This window comes from Peromyscus maniculatus, chromosome 1, assembly GCF_049852395.1.
Source record: "Peromyscus maniculatus bairdii isolate BWxNUB_F1_BW_parent chromosome 1, HU_Pman_BW_mat_3.1, whole genome shotgun sequence".
NCBI lineage: Eukaryota > Metazoa > Chordata > Mammalia > Rodentia > Cricetidae > Peromyscus > Peromyscus maniculatus.
In genome coordinates this window covers 142,675,538-142,693,919 of record NC_134852.1, presented here as the reverse complement: position 1 = coordinate 142,693,919, position 18,382 = coordinate 142,675,538, and the positions used below count along the sequence as shown (strand labels likewise).

Genomic DNA, 18,382 nt, shown 5'->3' with positions numbered 1-18,382 from the left:
ATCTCGCTCTCTTTCTCTTTCAACCTGACAAAAGCTACCGTTATGTGGGAAGAGAAACCTCAGTTGAGAAAACTCCTCCATCAGATTGGCCTGTAGGCACATCCTTACAACGTTTCTTGCTTAATGAATGACCTACATGGCTCAGCTCACTGTGGGTGATGCCATCCCTGGGCTGTTGGTCCTGGGTGGTGTAAGAAAGCAGGCTGAGTAAGCCATGGTGAGCAAGCCAGTAAGCAGCACTCCTCCATGGCCTCTGCTTCAGTTCTTGCCTCAAGGTTGGTGCCTTGAGTTCCTGCCCTGACTTTTTTCAATGATGGATGGTGATGTGGAAGAATAGGATGAAATAATCCTCTCTACCCCAAGATGCTTTTGGTCATGGTATTTCATCATAGCAGAAGAAACCTAACTAAGAAACTGACTGTGCATAATTAATAGTTACACAATCTTGAGATACTGGAATGTCATCGCTCAGATGTGTGAAGGCAGAGGTCCTGGAGGGTACATCAGTCATGCAAAGTGTAGTGTTTTGGGTCACATTTGGTGACAAAATGAACCCAAAATCTAAGCACAAAGACCCCAAACATCTCCGTTGATCTTGTTTGATCTGTGACTTGCTTATGAACAAGTAAGTGTGGCTGAAATGGAGAGGTGGATGAGGGTGCTATACATCTGCTCTTCTCTGGGAATCAACTCCTGTATTATCACAGTTACCACATAATGCTACAAAACTTACCTGTCTTTATGTTTAGGTCAGCTGCCATTCATGAGAATCTGCTCCCCACGAAGAGAAAGCGTTCTGCAGGAATGCCAGTCTCCGCATCAGTGAGGATCCCATGATGTCTTCTGATCTCCAGTGTGACTCCATGCTCTCTGCTGATGCCACCCCGACTTTCTTTGGTGCCATGGGAAAAACCTGAAGCAGGAGTAGACTTGCTTCCACACCTGCGGCTGCTTTAGTGTTGCATGGCTGGTGCAGAACAGACTATTGGAATTTGCTTTGTGTGTGTTATCCTCCGTATTTGAACCAAAGAATGTGCCTCACTCTCTAGCGTGTCAGTGTCTGCTCTCCTTTGCATTTGTTTCTGTCGCTTGTGCCTTCTCACCATCTTCGGTCACCACAGGACACCCTTAAAGTTTCCCAGCAGACTCCCTGAGGGCTGGTCCATGGCTCCCTAAGCCGGCTGTCCAAGGGCTCTACCATGAGGCACTGCATTAATTGCTGCATACAGTTGTTTCCTGAGGATACACACAAACAGCAGGCTGCCTGCCGGGGAGGCCCCCATCCCAGTCATCAGGTGTGCCCCACTTGCAAAGGAGAGAACAAAATTCTGTTTCGCGTGGACAGTAGGCAGATGAACTTGCTCGCTGTTCTCGAAGTGAGGGCTGAAGGCAATGAGAACTGGGGCGGTTTTTTGCGCTTCAAGAAGGGGAAGCGATGCAGCCTGGTCTTTGGACTGATAATCATGACCTTGGTGATGGCTTCCTATCTTCTTTCTGGGGCTCACCAGGAGCCTCTGATTCCATCTCCTTTCCATTACGGGGGTTTCCCCAGCAACCCCAGCTTGGTGGACAGTGATAACCCAAGTGACATGAAAGAGCATCACTACCAACCTTCTATAAATAACATCTCCTACGTGAAGGACTATCCAAGCATTAAACTAATTATCGACAACATCGCTGCCAGGATCGAGTTTACGACCAGGCAGCTCCCGGACTTGCAAGATCTCAAGAGGCAGGAGTTGCACGTGAGTAGCCGCGTGTCATTCTTGATGACTGGCTTTTAAAGAACGAATGCTTCCTTCCTTACCGTCATCTTTGGGGGTACAGGCGGAATGTGACTGACATTTCCTAGATGTCTTACAGCAAAGACAATTCGATGATCTGACAGCGTCTGGGATTAGATGGCACTGTGTGACTATACTATGGAATGCCAAGGAGGGAACTGGCCGTCTTGAGTGGCCCTACTAGAGATACTTAAGGACCGTCTCTTGTCATCCTTGCCTTTGGGGACTTCTTGCCTAGAACGGGGTCATGGTGGCTAAAGTCGCTTTTGTAGCTCATCATCATTTAGTATTTTTAAAAAAGGATAATTTTTTTTTTTTTTTGGTCGTGTGCTTGTGTGGATGCCTGTGTAGTTTATATGTGCATGTGAGGGCAGGTGCCCTTGGGAGCCAGAGTGGGAGCTGAATACCCTGGAGCTGGAGTTCCAGGTGGCTGTGAGCTGCCTGATGTGGGGGCTGGGAGCTGAGCTCTGATCGTCTGGTAGAGCAGTCTACACCAACCATTGAGCCACTTCTCCAGCTCCATCGTTTAGATTTGTTTCCTTTTGCTTTCGAGGCAGGGTCTCTCTATGGAGCCCTGGCTGTCCTGGAACTTGCTCTGTAGATCAGGCTGGCCTTGAACTCAACAGAGATCCCCTGCCTCTGCGTCCTGAGTGCTGGGGTTACAGGTGTGGGTCACCACTCCCGCTAGGTTAGAATGTTTTTTTTGCTAATTGTTTTCTTTCATTGTGTCTGTCTCCTTCTGTCTTTGATTGCAGATGTTTTCTGTAATCCCCAATAAATTCCTTCCGAACAGCAAGAGTCCCTGTTGGTATGAGGAATTCTCTGGGAGGAACACCACTGACCCCTACCTGACCAACTCCTACGTGCTCTATTCCAAGCGGTTCCGCTCCACCTTTGACGCCCTACGGAAAGTCTTCTGGGGCCATCTGTCACACGTGCATGGCAAGCACTTCCGCTTGCGCTGCCTGCCACACTTCTACATCATTGGGCAACCCAAGTGTGGAACTACTGACCTTTATGACCGCCTTCGGCTGCATCCAGAAGTGAAATTCTCGGCCATCAAGGAGCCCCACTGGTGGACCCGGAAGCGCTTTGGTGAGTGTTGGGTCTCATTTTCTTTTAGTCATTCCATGGATGCATGTTATAGCTGGTGAGCGGTGAGTGTAAGATTCTGTGGGGGAAGGCGGGGTGAGGTTGGAGAGAAGATGTATTGAGATTCAGAGGCACGGCCCTTGTCATGAGACAGTTTCATGAATCTGTTTTGTGGCGTAACAAGAAAACACCAGTGTTTGGGTAACTTAAGGGAAAGGAATTTATCTGGTTCGTGGTTCTAGGGGCTAAAGGTTCCAAAAAGCGTGTTGTCAATATCCTGTTGAGAGGCTGTTGGCTGCATTACAAGATGGTAGAGAAAGAAAAAGGTGACTGGGCATATGCAGCAGACGCCAAGTTCATGGTGAGGCCTGGCTTTATAATAAACCACTTTGTCGGGAACAAAGTCACTCCAAGAGAACAGCATTAAACTTTCCAGGCAGAGCTCCCATAAGCCAGTCACCTTCTGCCATGCTCTACTTTTTACAGAGTCCCATGACCCTCAGCATCCCACTCTGGGTACCAGCCTTACCAAGTTTCCAGCACACGAGCCTCCGGGGGACACACTCAGACCATAGCATCATTTCACAGGCAAAGACCCAGCTAGTGAGCACTGGCTGAGTGCTAGCTGTGTGCAGGGCGAGGGGCAGGTGCAGAATGGGAACTTGTTGCTGTTGTTGTTGTTGTTGTTGTTGTTGGTGGTGGTGGTGGTGTGTGTGTGTTACTGAGGGTCACATCCCTAGCTCTTTTAGTTGTCCTGAAGGACTTGAACATGCAGACATAGCAGGGATCAATTCCTGTCAGGAACTGGGGTGTCTGGCACCCAGCTCTGGGCTGCTTTACTGAGGCCACCACACCTGGAGGAGACGCAGCTTCTGGCCTCAGCTGTGTGACCTACCCTGTCTACCTCATGTGTTTGAAACGCACTGGGGATACATCTCACCCCTGGTCAACAAGGTTGACTGTGGACCCCGCCTGCTCTGCTCCGCCTTGTAGGCTGGTTCTGCTCCACCCAGCCCCAGGCACCCTGTGGCCCTTGGTCACTGTTTCCTGTCCATAACCTTTTCCTTCTGCCAGGAGACATTTGGTCACTGAAGCTAATGGGTGATACATGGCCTGTTGTCTGCCAAAGCCTGGGCGGGCCTTGAGGGTAGTTTCCATCTAAAGGACCCAGGTCACTAGAAAATCTTAGACATTTTCCTTAGACTAACTTTTCCTGACAAATGTTTGATTTCCTCCTTTTGTTGTTCACTCAGGAGTGGTTTAGCAGTAGTTGCTGAGGAGCCAAAGTCTCTTTTCCTCATGCATTTGATGCACATGTATGAAGGCATACTCTCCCACCACAGCCTGTGTTCCCCCTGAAGAGAACCAGCTTCCCCCTGGCAGGAAGGAGGAAGGACAGGGCACGCCTCAGCTGCTGATGTTCAATATCACCTTGAATCTCTTGTTATTTGGGCCAGAACTGTTTTCTTCCTACTTTGCAGGAACTTTGGTGGCTGTGGTGGTGCTGGGCGGTGTATGTTTTTAAATGTTTGCAAGCTATTTGAAGGCAGGGAACACATTTAAGATGTGTGTGGCAGATGCCAGCATCTGTGTCCATCCAGGGAACAATCAGTTCACCCTGCTGTTTGGACAAGTAGCAGGATGCTTGACGGACTGCTTTCCATATTAGAGCAGCTGTTGGGTTCCATGGAGCACCGGAGAAAGAGGCGCCGTGAAGGTGACAGGATGCTGCTTCCTTGCTGCCCACCCTGTGTCCTTCTGCGTGTTTGGCACGCCACTCGAGTCCTAGGTGCCAGTCTGCTTTAATTTCTCTTGGTGAAGCTATTAATCAGTTCTCAGCTCTAGCCCACCACGTAGCCCTTTTCTACCTCTTGGGTAGGCGTGGCCTCTCTTAAGTGGCCACTGCTCAGCAGTGGTGGTGTCTCTCACTTTGTGAGGCATGCGTGTACTGAAGCAGGCAGGCAGTTGGCAGAGTTCTCCATCCCACACCCATGGGCCTCCTCCAGAAGGTTACCTGCATCAAGTCTTTTGCTGCTAAAGTTAAGTCCTCTTGGCCTTTTCCTCCTTCTCTGGTCATGCTTCAGGAGGCCACCACCCTATCAGTGCCAATGTTTGTCTTCAGTAACTCAACTATTTTTTTTTTTTTTTAATTTTTGTTTTGTTTTGTTTTGAGACAGGGTTTCTCTGTGTAGCCCTAGCTATCCTGGAACTCTCTTTGTATACCAGGCTGGCCTCAGACTCATAGAGATCTGCTTTTGCCTTCCAAGTCCTGGGATTTAAGTGGTTTGCCACCACCACCCGGCCGGTAACTCACTTCTTGGCTCCTGTAGGAATTGTCCGCCTGAGGGACGGACTACGAGACCGCTACCCTGTGGAAGATTACCTGGACCTCTTTGACTTGGCTGCACACCAGATCCATCAAGGGCTGCAGGCTGCCTCTGCGGAGCAGCAGAGCAAAATGAACAGAATCATTATTGGTAGGTATAGCTTCTGGGGAGCTTCAGGGGAGCTGGCAGAAGGAGCCTCTTTGGGGCCCTGATCCGTGCTCTGGACCCAGCTCTGCCGCACCTGAAGAGCATTTGCAAGCTGAGTCCCTTCCCCTTATGGCTGTCACTCTTACCCCAGGTAAAACATTCACACCATTTATACCATTACTATACAGCAGGAACAGTTAGTCAGCTTGCTTATTCTGCGCAGACTCAAGGAGGTCTGAAATGGCTTTTTAAGAAAGTCGCCGTTTCTTTGTTTTTCCTTAAGTTGAGGAGGAGTGCTTTACTTCTTTCCACAATGATGATCGGGGTTAGCCTTCCGATGAGTCGCTGATTGGACTCAAGGACTGTGGGAGGGAGGCGGCATCTCCTCTCGGTCTCCGCAGCGCTTTGCACGCCCTCTGGGATGAGTTGCTGTGTGACCCAGGAGCCCTTGAGCATTCAAAATGAAGCTGTTTGTCTGGCGTGTGCTCAGGATGCGGAGGCAGGAGACTCTTGAGTGTGAGGCTTGCCTGGGCTCTTTAGCAAGACAAAGCAAAACCAAAGCAACGCCAAACAAATAAAGCAGTGGAAGGTGAAACAAACCAAGATAGCTTGATTAAAAAAAATTTGTAAGAATTTTATTGAAAATCACAAAATTTTGTTTGTATTTAAATGTACACACTTGATACATACACATAATGAAAAGATGATCTCAGCTAATCAAGTTAGTGTATTGGTCTCACGGCTCCCTCCCTTTATCCTTTGCGCTCTTTCACATGGTGAGAGTACCTGAAGCCCCACCCCCCCTTGGCAAATGATGGCACACAGTGGAGTGTTGCCATCTCCAGCCCAGACTGGGTGCCTTGGATGCTAGACTCATGTCATCCGACAGAACTCTTCTCATCAGATTTAGCTTGAGATGAGGCGTTTATCTCCGACGCCTTCTGAAAAGGAGAAATTGAATCATACATTTCACTTAAATTGGTTCCCCGAGGCAATGATCTATTTTGTGCTCCTGGATCCATTACATTTTGATTCTCTAAATCACATGAATTTCTGGGTGAGCAGGATGGATAGTGACTAGCCACTTCCACGAGGACCGTGTCCCTGACTCTATGAGGAGATTCTGGCATCTGCCAAAGCCTGGACTGATGGATGGGTTGATTTTTTTTTTTTTTAAGTCATAAGTAAAATCTCTGTATCCACTGGGAATGAACTCGACCCACCCTCGTGCCTACAGTATGAATTGGCTGTTAGATTTTTTTTTTAATTTTAAACTCAAGGGCGCAAACACCCCATCTAATAAGTCTAATTAATATTTTGCTGAGACTCCCATACCATATGCCTCTGGGGAAATCTCAGGTTCTATGAAAGAGCTAAAAATATTCCTCCCAAAGCCAAGAAACAGACTTAGAAAATGAATGAGAAAGGAAAGCCTTCGTTTGGGTTCCTAATTATAGTTACTGCTATATTTCAAAAAGAACAAGAAATAAAAATACTATACTGATATTTACTCCAAGCCAGGTTTGCTGCTGTGTCTGATGGTAGCCTCTTGTGTGACAGGCAGTGTGGAGAAGCAGATGACAAGCTGGCATCTGGCTCTGCCTGTGTCACCAGGCAGCTCTATGCCAAGCCAGGTCTTTGTTTCCATCCCAGTCTAAATCAGATGGGATTGTGGGACCAGATCAGGACCCTGCTTCTCCCAGCCCCGGAATGTGACTCATCCCCTTTTCAGCTCTTCCTCCCAATGAAGGCCTTGGCAGAGGTCAAAGGGTCACATCAGCTTGGGTGAGGGGCCATGGGTCAGAGGAGGAGGCCCTTCCTCTCAGCAGCCTCTGGCAGGAGAGACACTCAGGGACTCAGGACTGAGGCGGTCAGGTTCTGTGAGGCTGGGGATGCTGAGAGCCCTGCTCTGCCTGCAGGGTGCCTTGCCCCTGTCCACTCACTTAGTACCTGGTGGCTTCTTGAGCTTTCATTCTCCTTTTAGAGGAGACAGTCTACGCCTGTCTTGTTTCCCTCATTGGTCCCCAGTGCCAAGACAATGTGGGGCATGAATTAGATGTCAAATGAATGTTTTCCGGGTGGATGAAGGCTGGGTGGACAGATAGATGGGAAGATGGACCAATGGCTGCATGGTTCTAGAACCAGCTCCCTTTGAGATCTGGCAGAATTTGTGCCAGTTTCAGGTTAGGCACTCCATTCTCATTTCATACTCCCTCCTTTGTGGTGAGTAGATTTGCTAAAGATTTGACTTGTCTTTTCTCTCTTTGTTATGTTTTTAAAATAAACTAAGAAAGAAAAGATGGCTGGGATATAGGTGTTCACACAACACGGTCACAGACCGAGCAGAAGAATATGGCCTACTGTCTTCACACTTGACCATAATGCGCTCATAGGGCCTACTGTCTTCACACATGACCATTACGTGCTCATAGAATCTACTGTCTTCACACATGACCATAATGTGCTCATAGAATCTACTGTCTTCACACATGGCCATAATGTGTTTATAGGGCCTACTATCTGATTATCATGTGCTTATCACTGGCCAGGTTGACCCCTTAACTCAGACTATCCCTGAATGAATGACACTGAGATGAGGTGCATGGTCCATGTCCAGAAATTAAGTGTAGAGCTGACTGGCTTGTTTATCCTGAAGACATAGGTAAGGGGTAGTGGTGGCTATGGAAGGGTGGGTACCAGTTGTCCTCACACTAGATCCCTGGAGTCCCTTTCCATCTACATTTCTGTAGACAGTCACAACACAGAATAAGATAAATGCAGCTGGGAAGATGGCTTATTTGCAAAGCCCTTGTTGCAGAAGCATGAGGATCTGAATTTGGATTTCCAGCATCCCTGGAGAAAGCTGGGCATGGCTGTAGGCTCCTGTAATTCCAGTGCGGGGGAAGCAGAGGCAGGAACATCCCTAGAGCTTGCTGACCAGCCTGTCCAGGCAATTGGCAAGCTCCAGGTTCAGGGAGAAACCCAAATTCAAAAAGATAGAGCAATAGGGGGAGACTTTCCTTGTTGAATTCGGATCTTCATAAGCAGGTACATGCTGGGGATGTGTTTGTGTATGCTGTGAATGTGTTACTCTGATTGATTGATAAATAAAATGCTGATTGGCCAGTAGCTAGGCAGGAAGTATAGTATAGGCGGGACAAGCAGAGAAGAGAATTCTGGGAACAGGAAGGCTGAGTGAGGAGACACTGCCAGGCACCGCTACCATGAGAAGCAAGATGTAAAGTACCAGTAAGCCACAAAGCCACGTGGCAACTTACAGATTAATAGAAATGGGTTAATGTAAGATATAAGAACTAGATAACAAGAAGCCTGCCACGGCCATACAGTTTATAAATAATATAAGTCTCTGTGTGTTTACTTGTGTCTAAGCAGCTGCAGGAGCCGGGTGGACTGGAGAAAACTCCAGCTACGGGTACACATACATGAGTACATACAAGTACAGATGTCAGCCGGGCAGTGGGTGGTGCACACCTTTAATCCTAGCACTTGGAAGCAGAGGCAGGTGGATCTATATGAGTTTGAGGGCAGCCTGGTCTACAAAGTGAGTTCCAGGTTGGCCAGAGCTGATACACAGAGAAACCCTGTTTCAAAAAACCAAAACCACCACCACCACCACCACCAACAACAAAACCAAACAAATGTCATACCACACACACACACACACACACACACACACACACACACACACACACACACACTCATGTACAATAACACAACAATAATTAGTTCAATTATCCAAGAGTCTCTGTTGTTTAAGTGCCTGTGTCTTGACCTCACCTCTCTCCTCAGAGCTGTGCTGAACGTTTTCATCTTTCTGTTAGGGACTCTGGTTAAATAGTGTTGGGCCCTGTTTATCCAGCCACTACAGATTACCGGCTATGCAAAGAGCAGGGGGTGAGGTGGGCAGCAGACAGCTGGCCGTGTGGGAAAGTGGGGGCTGAGGCTGAGACCCCCTGGGCTTCTGGCAAAGTCTTCCTCTCGTTTGGTCCTAGATTATACCCTGTGACTAACTGTTATGGTTCCAAGGAAAGATAGATGTGAACTGCATCCAACTTTCCAGTGAGGGTCAGCTTCCCCAAATGACTCTTTTCTCTTCCTGACACATTTTGAAGGAAACCGTCCAGTAGATTCTCAGTGGGCCCTTAAAAAAATGCCACAGAGCTATGAGCTGCCAGCAAAGCCAAACATTGTGAGATTAAAGTCCTAGGTGTTAGTAAAGGTTATATTTTTGTTCATCCCGGAGGATTCTTCCTGGGGGTGGGGGTGGTGGCAACAGAGGTGGGTGCCCGTTGTCCTCTCCCTGGATCCCCGGATCTGCCAACAATGGCGGATAAGCTTGCCCGGTCATGGCTATTTAAGAGGAAGGCACGAGAGCCAGGCTTGGCCTCCAGCTCACAGTGGGAGCCCAGACTCTATGGCCCAGCATCTGCTCCCTGTCTGTTTGCAGGAGAGGCCAGCGCCTCTACAATGTGGGATAACAATGCCTGGACCTTCTTCTATGACAACAGCACAGACGGAGAGCCACCGTTCCTGACCCAGGACTTCATTCATGCCTTTCAGCCTGAAGCCAAGCTCATCGTCATGCTCAGGGACCCCGTGGAGAGGTGAGTGGGGCGGGGGCGGGGTGGGGGGGGAGTGCCATGCTTTGCATTTTTGGTGAAAAGAAAGGGTTTTTTTTGGAGCACAGTGTTTCCATCTCATCATAGAGAAGATTTGCCTGTTTAAGAAAAATAATAAACAAGCTTAACTTGCGATGTTACTGCTGTTTCTTACATAAATGTTATTCTTAGGGTAAGCCTCCCTGCATTTAAACAAATCGTGGTCTATTTTCTCGGCAGTTTTGACTGTGGTCTGTGGGTGCTAGCCTCTGGTGGGTCTGACCGAGAGACAGAGGATACAAGTGCTGATAGGGCGGGGGATGCCCTTGGTGTCAGGTGTGTTGGGGTTCTCTGTGTGCTCTGACTCTCAGAATTCCTCATGGCTTTGGTTGGTAGTTCCTTTCCCCCATGCAGGTCTGAACGTGTATTGCCCCCCTCCCCCCTTCCAGCTTCCCTGGAAACAGAAGAAGGGGGAGATGACTGACAGGTTGCTCTGCCTCTGATGAGGTCAGAGCTTGCCCAGGTCTGGACGGAGCAGAGCTGGTGCAGTTGATCAGATAGTACCTGGATGGCGATACTGTGTATGCTGTAGACTGTCAGGACCTTTACACCACTTAGTCTGCTGTGCCCTCCAAACACCATCTTATCCAGAACGAGGGGTTGCCACTCAGGATGGCCAGGCCAGGTCAGAACAGCTCAGCTTCCTGTCTGGAGATCAACGGTCTTTTGTCCACACCTTGTTCTCGTTTATTCTCCTGTAAGCCATACAGTCCAATCTAATCATTTCAAACTATGATAGCTCCCTGATATTTAAAGACAGGGCCTGCAGCCCTTTGTTTCTTATTTCCTGTGTTTTCCTACATGCTGAATTATGACCCCGGCCCCAGATAAGATATTCTGAAATCCTAAGTCCTGTAGCTTTGTCTGGAAATTGGACCTTTGCAGATGGATTAGGGAATTTACCGTGTGAAGAGATTGAAGGATGTGGCCATACGCCAAGGGATGTACTCCCTAAAAGCTGTGAGAGAGGAACCTCAGAAGAAGCTAGCCTTGTTCACACCTACGTTTGACCAATCTAACTTCATGAATGACAGATGTCGTGTGTGGCGGCACTTTGTTACCTCAGTCCTAGGAGATGCCTATCTGATTTCTTCCTTGGATGGCATGGCTTCCAGGCCCCGAACATAACAATAGCTTGTTTATTGTAGAGTGTTAAGGGACTGCATCAGAAACAATAAAGGAAGTGGACCGTGCACGATCTCCCATGTAGGTCACCGTTAGTTAGGTTTTTCTGTGTAGTCTTCCACGCTCCATTTCTGTCAGATGCACACACGTGCCATGTGCCTATGTCCGTGAGTACGGTTTGGTGAATATGCAATCTAGCCCCTCGATTGGCTGCCTGAGAGCACATGCTTGCCCCTCCCACTTGCTGAGCTGGGTTTCCAAATTCTCATGGGGCTCCAGAAGTCCCCAGCTCTTCTTTAGATTACTGGACAGAGGACCGTCTATCTGTCTGGGGCAGCCTGGGATACAGCAGTCTCCTGGGTCCACACCACAGGGCAGCCACTTCATGTGGTCCCCAAGGCAGACATGTCTACCTTCTCTTCTAGGCAGGAAGTGGACCCTTCGCGTGCCCCCCCACCCCCCTACCCCCCCCACCCCCGCGTGCCTCGTGGATTGGGCTGGGTTTTCCTGGCACAGAACAGCAGGATTACACACCAGCAAAAGATAGGCTTGAGGAAACTGAGCCTCACCACTGCTGATGCATTTTGACAGCTGCTTCTCCTCTGTCCCCCATGCCACCTCAGCCCAAGTTCCCTGGTAGAACATTCTTTCTGATTACCACACACATATCGACTGTTCTTCCTACAGCTTAATTCTGAGGAAGGTCATCAGATAGTGCCCAGTTTTAGGGCCTAAGAACTGAGACTTCGGCAAGCATTCTGGGCAGATGAGCTGTCTGAGTTGCTTCTGTGTGTACCAGCCCCAGGGAGACTCAAACTATCAGGCTAGCTGGAGACACAGGCATGTTGCCAGTGTTTTGTCTTGGTCCTACCCATGACAGCTGGAAGGGAAAGGACCAGGCTTCCCAGTGCAGAGGAACCTCTTCATTGGAGGAGCTGCTCCTGGGCTGGGTTTTGAAGGATGAGTAGGAGTCTACCACACAGACAAGGATGGAAAGTAATCCAAGGAGAAAACTGCCCTGAGTAGGGAAAACCTTAGTCAGGGTTCTGTTGCTGGGAAGACACCATGACCACAGCAACTCTTATAAAGGAAAACATTTAATTGGGGTGGCTCGCTTACGGTTTCAGAGGTTCAGTCCATTAACATCATGACTGGGAGCTTGGGAGTGTGTAGGCAGACATAAGTGCTGGAGTAGTAGCTGAGAGTCCTATATCTTACAGGCCAACAGGAAGTTGACTGAAACACTGGGCGGTATCCCAAGCATAGGAAATCTCAAAGCCCACCACCACAGTGACACACTTCCTCTAACCAGGCCACACCTACTCCAACAAGGCCACACCTCTTAACAGTATCACTCCCTATGAGATTATGGGGGCCAATTACATTCCAACTACCACAAGAAAGGAGGACATAGCATATAGAGACCCTCATGTCTTCTTGATGGAGGGTGGAGGCATCTTCCCTGAGAGGGTTCTTTCCTAGAACTGTGCATCCACTTCTGAGGACAGGAGGGCCAGGAAACTGAGCCCTGGAGTAGCAGGACAGCCATGCTGGCCAGGCTCAGACTCATGGCCAGAAGTAGGACCTGCTCTACCTGCCTTCCTGGCCCAGCTGTGGGCCACCACCTGGCAGGAGGTCGAAGTGGCCCACTCTGTTTCCTTCTTGCTTGTTTTTAAGGGACAAATATTCTCAGCCAGAAACCAAAGGCGAGAGTGGTACAGCCTTTCTTGCCCTCAGCTTAACACGAACACTTCATCCCTGGAAGCACTTATCCAGTCTTTATTGCATGCTAGGTGCTATGCTGAGTGCCTAGCTGTTGAATGGCAAGCCGTGATAGTGGTCCAGGGCAGCAGAGACGACTGTGTCATGACCAGTGTGATAGCACTATGGGGGATGCCTAGCAGCAGCGTGTGTTAGGCAGGTGGCCTGCTGCAGCATTAGGTACTAGCAGTGTGACAAATTGCTCCAAGATGTCATAGCTTCTACCGCCCACTCTCTGTTTCAGAGTTTCTGGGGATCCGGGGCCCTCGATGCCTTGTCACTGGGCTTTCTGCTTCGGGATTAAGGTGTCTGTTAGTGTTGGGGTCTCACCCGATGGCTTGGGAGGGAGACTGGGCAACTCCCCCACTCACATGGTTGTGGCAGAACTGGGTTTCTGCAGGGCCATTGGAGCACAGACCTCTGTGTTCTTTTCTGACTCGGCTGGAGATGGCTCTCAATCCCTGGCCACTAGGCTTTTCCTACAAGGCCGACGGCGTCATGAAAGGAGCAAGAGAGAGGTTGGCTAGCAGGTCTCTTGTGATCCAGCTGCTGGTGTGCCGTGCCAACACTGTTGCTATATCTTGTGGGTCACAGACAGATCCCCTGGTCCAGCCACTCTTCTGGGTATTTGCTTCCCACCCAGTGCTTAGGAACCTGGTGCCTGCCCTGTAGCCCAGAGAAGAGTACCTTCAACTTGATGCCAGCTCCAGGGCATGCAGGAGGGCTGTCACGTGCTGTGAGTTAGGGAGAGCAGCAGCAGTTTGCTACTTCTGAAACATCACCAAAAATATGCAGCAGTGGGAATTTCGCCTTTTTGAAACCCGTAGCTCCTGGCCTATCTGGAGTGGCCAGCTCAGCTCCTTCCCTGACTCAAGCAGAAAGAATGATAAATATTGTGTGTTTAGGTTACTCTTGAAGAAACAAACACTAGAGTGCAAGTCCTCATTAGTCGAACTGGCTCCTGGGCCTTTGGCCCCCTTTAGCTATTTCCTGGCCTTGACTTCTGCACATGGGAGATGCTCCGGGTTGCTCTGTGCCAGCTGGATTGGTCCAAATTGTTCGTTGAATTCTACAAATCAGCTGGGGTGGAGGAGGGTCATTTGTAGTTTCTGATTCACGGTTAGCCTTTGTTTCTGTGAATAGGTTAAAGGCGGAGGGGTTGACCGCTCTGGGATTGGAGGAGGCTCACCCTCATGACTTTTAAGTTCCCAGGGAAAGACAGAAACAATAAGTGCAGCCCCCACCCTGGGGGAAGCTAGAGGAATAATGAGGAGACGTCTGTGGAGTGGTTTGAATGAAGAGGCCAGCCAGGAATCCATGTTCTAAGTCTCTCTCCGTAAGAAACGACAGCAATTTTTACAACTAATGGATTCTTGGGCTAAACTGTCCACTTAATTAAAAAGAAGTCACCAACAGACAAGCAGAATTTTTCTTCATTTAGTCCCTCTCTGAATGGCCCAGTCTTTTTTTCCCCCTGCATCTTCTGTTTGTGAGATGACCAATAGAGCTGCTTCCTAGCTCAGGGCCACTTGACTTTCCCATTCTCTATGAGGAATGGCTCACGAGGAAGGTGCTGGCTCCCCTGGCCCTGTCACATTCCTCTTCTGTTCAAGGGACATTAGGAGAGGGGCCCTGCACCTTTGGTTAAGGTTTTTCTAGGGTCTCCAGTGTTGCTTTTAATTCCGTCTAGTCAAAACACGATGCCCAGAAATGACCGTCCAGGAACGGTTGCTTCCACATGTCTTGGTGGTGGGTCTAAAGGAAAGAAGGGCTCCACTCAGTTAAGTAGACTTCCATCTTGACCCTAATCCCTTGGGCCTTGAAGCCTGGGGAGCTGTGTTCTTCATCTGCTTATATAAACTGACGTTTTAGAACCATCTGGACTGGTTAAGTGATTAATCTACAGATAAACTAGGAAGGGAGGAGGTGTTAGATGAAGTGTGCCCATTCGGATGTAGTTGCCCACAGCACAATAAGAGTGAGGCTACGCATTTGGATGGAGATGTAGGTTTGATTGAGCCCCCATAGTCTGCAGAATGTGTGGAGGTGTGTAGATGGGGAGCAGCTTCTACCACCGAATGTGTGTGTACAGATGTGCAAGTGGATGATGTGCCATAGGGACCGTTCCTGGATACCCAAACAGCTTGCCTCAGAATCCTAGCTCTGCCACCTAAAGGCTTTGCTACCTGTGGCAAGAAAACCTATGCTATCTGTGTCTTATTTCTTCATCAGTGAAATGGGGGACATGGGCTGTTATTTAATTAAATGTGCATGCTTAACATTCGTTCATCAAATATTATTGAGCACCCTCTGTGCACTGAAGGCACTGTGTATATATGATGCTAAGCCATTCATCTGCTTCATGGAGCCTGTGGCTAGTGGAGGGGTGAGCACAGGCTTTGGTGAAATCAGTGCACCTGCTCACCTGAGTTCTATGTCGTGCCCCACGCAGATACTGCCTCACTGAGCTTTGTCAGCAAGTAAGAGGGTGATTGTGACACACGCACACAGGTGCACTGAATGGATTTCTCCCCTTATATTCCTTACCTCTCCATGATGAGTAAGTAGCCAGGCTGGGGTTCCATCACACCTGAGTCTCAGAAAGGCAGCCATTCCTCTGCAGTGGCAGCTCACCCCTAGCATGGACACTGAAGGCCGCTATTTATCAATTTTTTTAATTAAAAATTTTCACTTATTTTACACCCCAACCCTCCTCTCCTCCCTTTCCCTCTCCTCCATCCCCCCCCCATTCACTCCCCCTCTGTCTCCATTCAGAAAGGGGCAGGCCTCACATATGGGAGTAAGCAAAACAGAGCACATCAAGTTAGGGCAGGACCAAGCTCCTCCCCCTGCATCAAGGCTGAGTGAGGCAACCCAGTGTGGGGAATAGGTTCCCAGAAGGCAGTTCAAGTGCCAGGGACAGGCCCTGATCCCGCTACTAGGATTGCCACAAGCTGACCAAGCTACACAATTGTCACACACATGCAGACGGCCTAGGTCGGTCCCATGCTGGCTCCCAGGAATCCACAAGGATGACCCCCAACTAAGACTCCTAGCAATAGTGGAGAGGGTGCCTGAACTGGCCTTCTCCTCTAATCAGATCGGTGATCACCCTAATTCTCATCATAGAACCTTCATCCGGCAACTGATGGAAACAGAAGCAGAGACCCACAGCCAAGCACTGGGCTGAGCTCTGGGAGTCCTGCTGAAGAGAGGGAGGAGGGATTGTATGAGCAAGGGGAGGGGGGTAAAGGTCATGACTGCAGAACACACAGAGACAGCTAGACCTGAGCTCATAGGAACTCTGGACTGAATTTAATGCAGCAGGATTCTGCAAGCCACCCTGTGAAGGATGTGAAGACCAGAAAGGCCTACAGAGGAAGGGCGGGTCTCTGAGGCATCCCACAGAGGCATTAGCTGACTTCATGGTTCACTGGGGCTGTGATCCGTCCTTCAGCACTGTTCCTGGTTGGGGTATTTCCCATCCATTAGCCACTGGATGTGAATTCTTTGGGGGTTTCCTCTGGGTAAGGTGAGTCAGCCAAGGCGGGGGATCGTTCTGGAGAAAGGAGAAGAGATTTCTGGTTTTGCCAAGTTGTGTGAGCAGTAAAGATGAGATGGTGCACCGAGTCCTGACTGGCCTTGCTCACGTACCTCAGCATCCAGTGGAAGGGAGCTGGCCCAGGAAAGCCTCAGAGTGGCCGCAGATCTTTGGCCTGAGGTGGGGATCACTTGCTGCTAAAACCCTCCCCCCAGCTGGGCCTTTCTAGGCCTGGGAGCATTGGCTTCAGACCATTGAGCAGGGTGGAGTCTCCTGCAGCAGCCACACCGCAGGACAGTGGGTGTCTTTGTCAGGGTGCTGAGTGAAGACTACCTGGGGTGGCCAGGTGAGAGACTATGACTTGTGATTGGAATAAGGACCTTCAGACTTGAGTCCTTCGGCTTGCAAACTGTCTCTTGAGGGTACATTCACTAGGCCATTGGCTGTCCTGTGCATTCCCACAGGGCAATTCAGTGGGGACAGTGGAGGAGGAACCCCGGGGCAAGAAAATGTTGTTTCTCTACTTGCCGAGTTGGGAAGGGTGTCCTAATGGGTTGGGATCTGGGAGTGGACTCTGGGTAGTTTGGAGGATTGCCCTGCCTTGCCACACCTAAGGATTCTGAAGCTATGTTGTAGGAATGGTCAGTGCATGTCACCCATTAGCTAGCCCTGGTGTATGGCAGCCTTTGACAATGAGGGTCCCACGCTCCAGACTTAGGCTGGCTTGGAGCTTCCTGATTTTCTCACTTGTTCAGGATCTCTGTCTGCCATCAGGATTGCAAGTGAGTGGTGAGAGATGATGTGTAAGTCTTGTGTAATATTAAAAGGACCAGCCTTAATATTATGCTTCCCAGGGGCTCAGGAGAGCAACTATAAACGGCAAGAATTATTTTCGGGAAATGAATCTAAGTACACCAAGCTCTTTGTCCATCTACTTCATTCCTCTGGGATAACGTCCTATCTACACAGCTTCAGTTCTGTCCTCGTGCCTAGCTCCTTTCTTGCCTGATTTCTCTCTACCTTTATCTACTGCTCCCTCCAAGTTCTATCTTAATTCTATCATCTTAATTCTGCCTCATCTAGGTCCTTTTCACCTTGTTCTTACCCAGCTAGGATTTCCCCATCTGTATCTTTCTCATCTTCCATCTCGTCCACACGTTCTCTCTGGTCAAAATCCTCCTTATCCCTCTCAGTTCTCCGTCCTCAAGTTCTCCATTCCTCTCTTCCTCTCCAACTCCTTATACCTCTAAGTCCTCTCAAGTCTCTTTATAACTGAGGTGTTCAGTTATAAACCCAAGCCATAGCAGTCCTCCCCCTCCAGCCAGGTCACCAGGCTTGAATTCCTACAGGGTCATAAAGGCAGGTGAGACTTTTCCTCAGGCAGTGGCTGTCAGGCTTTCTTGAAGTGGTTAAAGGAGGAGGTCAGCTTAGAGCTAATGATCAGTTAGTATATCAAGAAGGGGACCTGTGTGCTCAGTCTACATTCCTAGAAGTAGTCAGATAAGAAATTAGGAGTCTGTTAATAAAGCTGTAAGGAAAGAAGGCCTCACACTAAATTGCTCAAGAAATAAAGCTATCCTCCTGACCTAGGAGACAGGTGTTTTTTGTTTGGCCTTGGATGCTTGATAGGTATTTTAGATAAATACATGGTTAGGAGTTCTTGGAAGCACTCATAGCATTACAAGAAAACCACTGTAGGAACCAGCTAATATATATAAGAAAAGCTAAAATATCATTAAGACTTCTTTAGCCATGGCTTGACCTTTGGAGAAGTCCTTGACTTTTCCAACAAGTAGCTTTTGTGATAGTAGCTGTATTCCATTTTGTTTTCCTGTGGCTTGTAGCATGTAAGCTCTACGTCTCAGGGATGCCAAGAGTGCTTATAATGTCACCAGAGGTTTTTTTCTCAATTCAGTGAACACTGGT

The 18,382-nt window shown here is 49.0% G+C and overlaps 1 protein-coding gene across 2 annotated transcripts in view; it reads left to right on the top strand.

The window, feature by feature from the left end:
• The window catches only part of Chst15 (carbohydrate sulfotransferase 15), an 81,064-nt gene that overhangs the window by 45,422 nt on the left and 17,260 nt on the right, over window positions 1-18,382 (top strand). For both annotated transcript variants that reach the window (XM_006976957.4, XM_042284924.2), the window contains exons 2-5: window positions 750-1,745; window positions 2,540-2,879; window positions 5,207-5,353; window positions 9,819-9,975. In XM_006976957.4, the coding sequence (XP_006977019.1) occupies window positions 1,200-1,745; window positions 2,540-2,879; window positions 5,207-5,353; window positions 9,819-9,975 (1,190 nt within the window). In that variant the 5' untranslated portion in view covers window positions 750-1,199. The remainder of the gene's footprint in view (window positions 1-749; window positions 1,746-2,539; window positions 2,880-5,206; window positions 5,354-9,818; window positions 9,976-18,382) is intronic.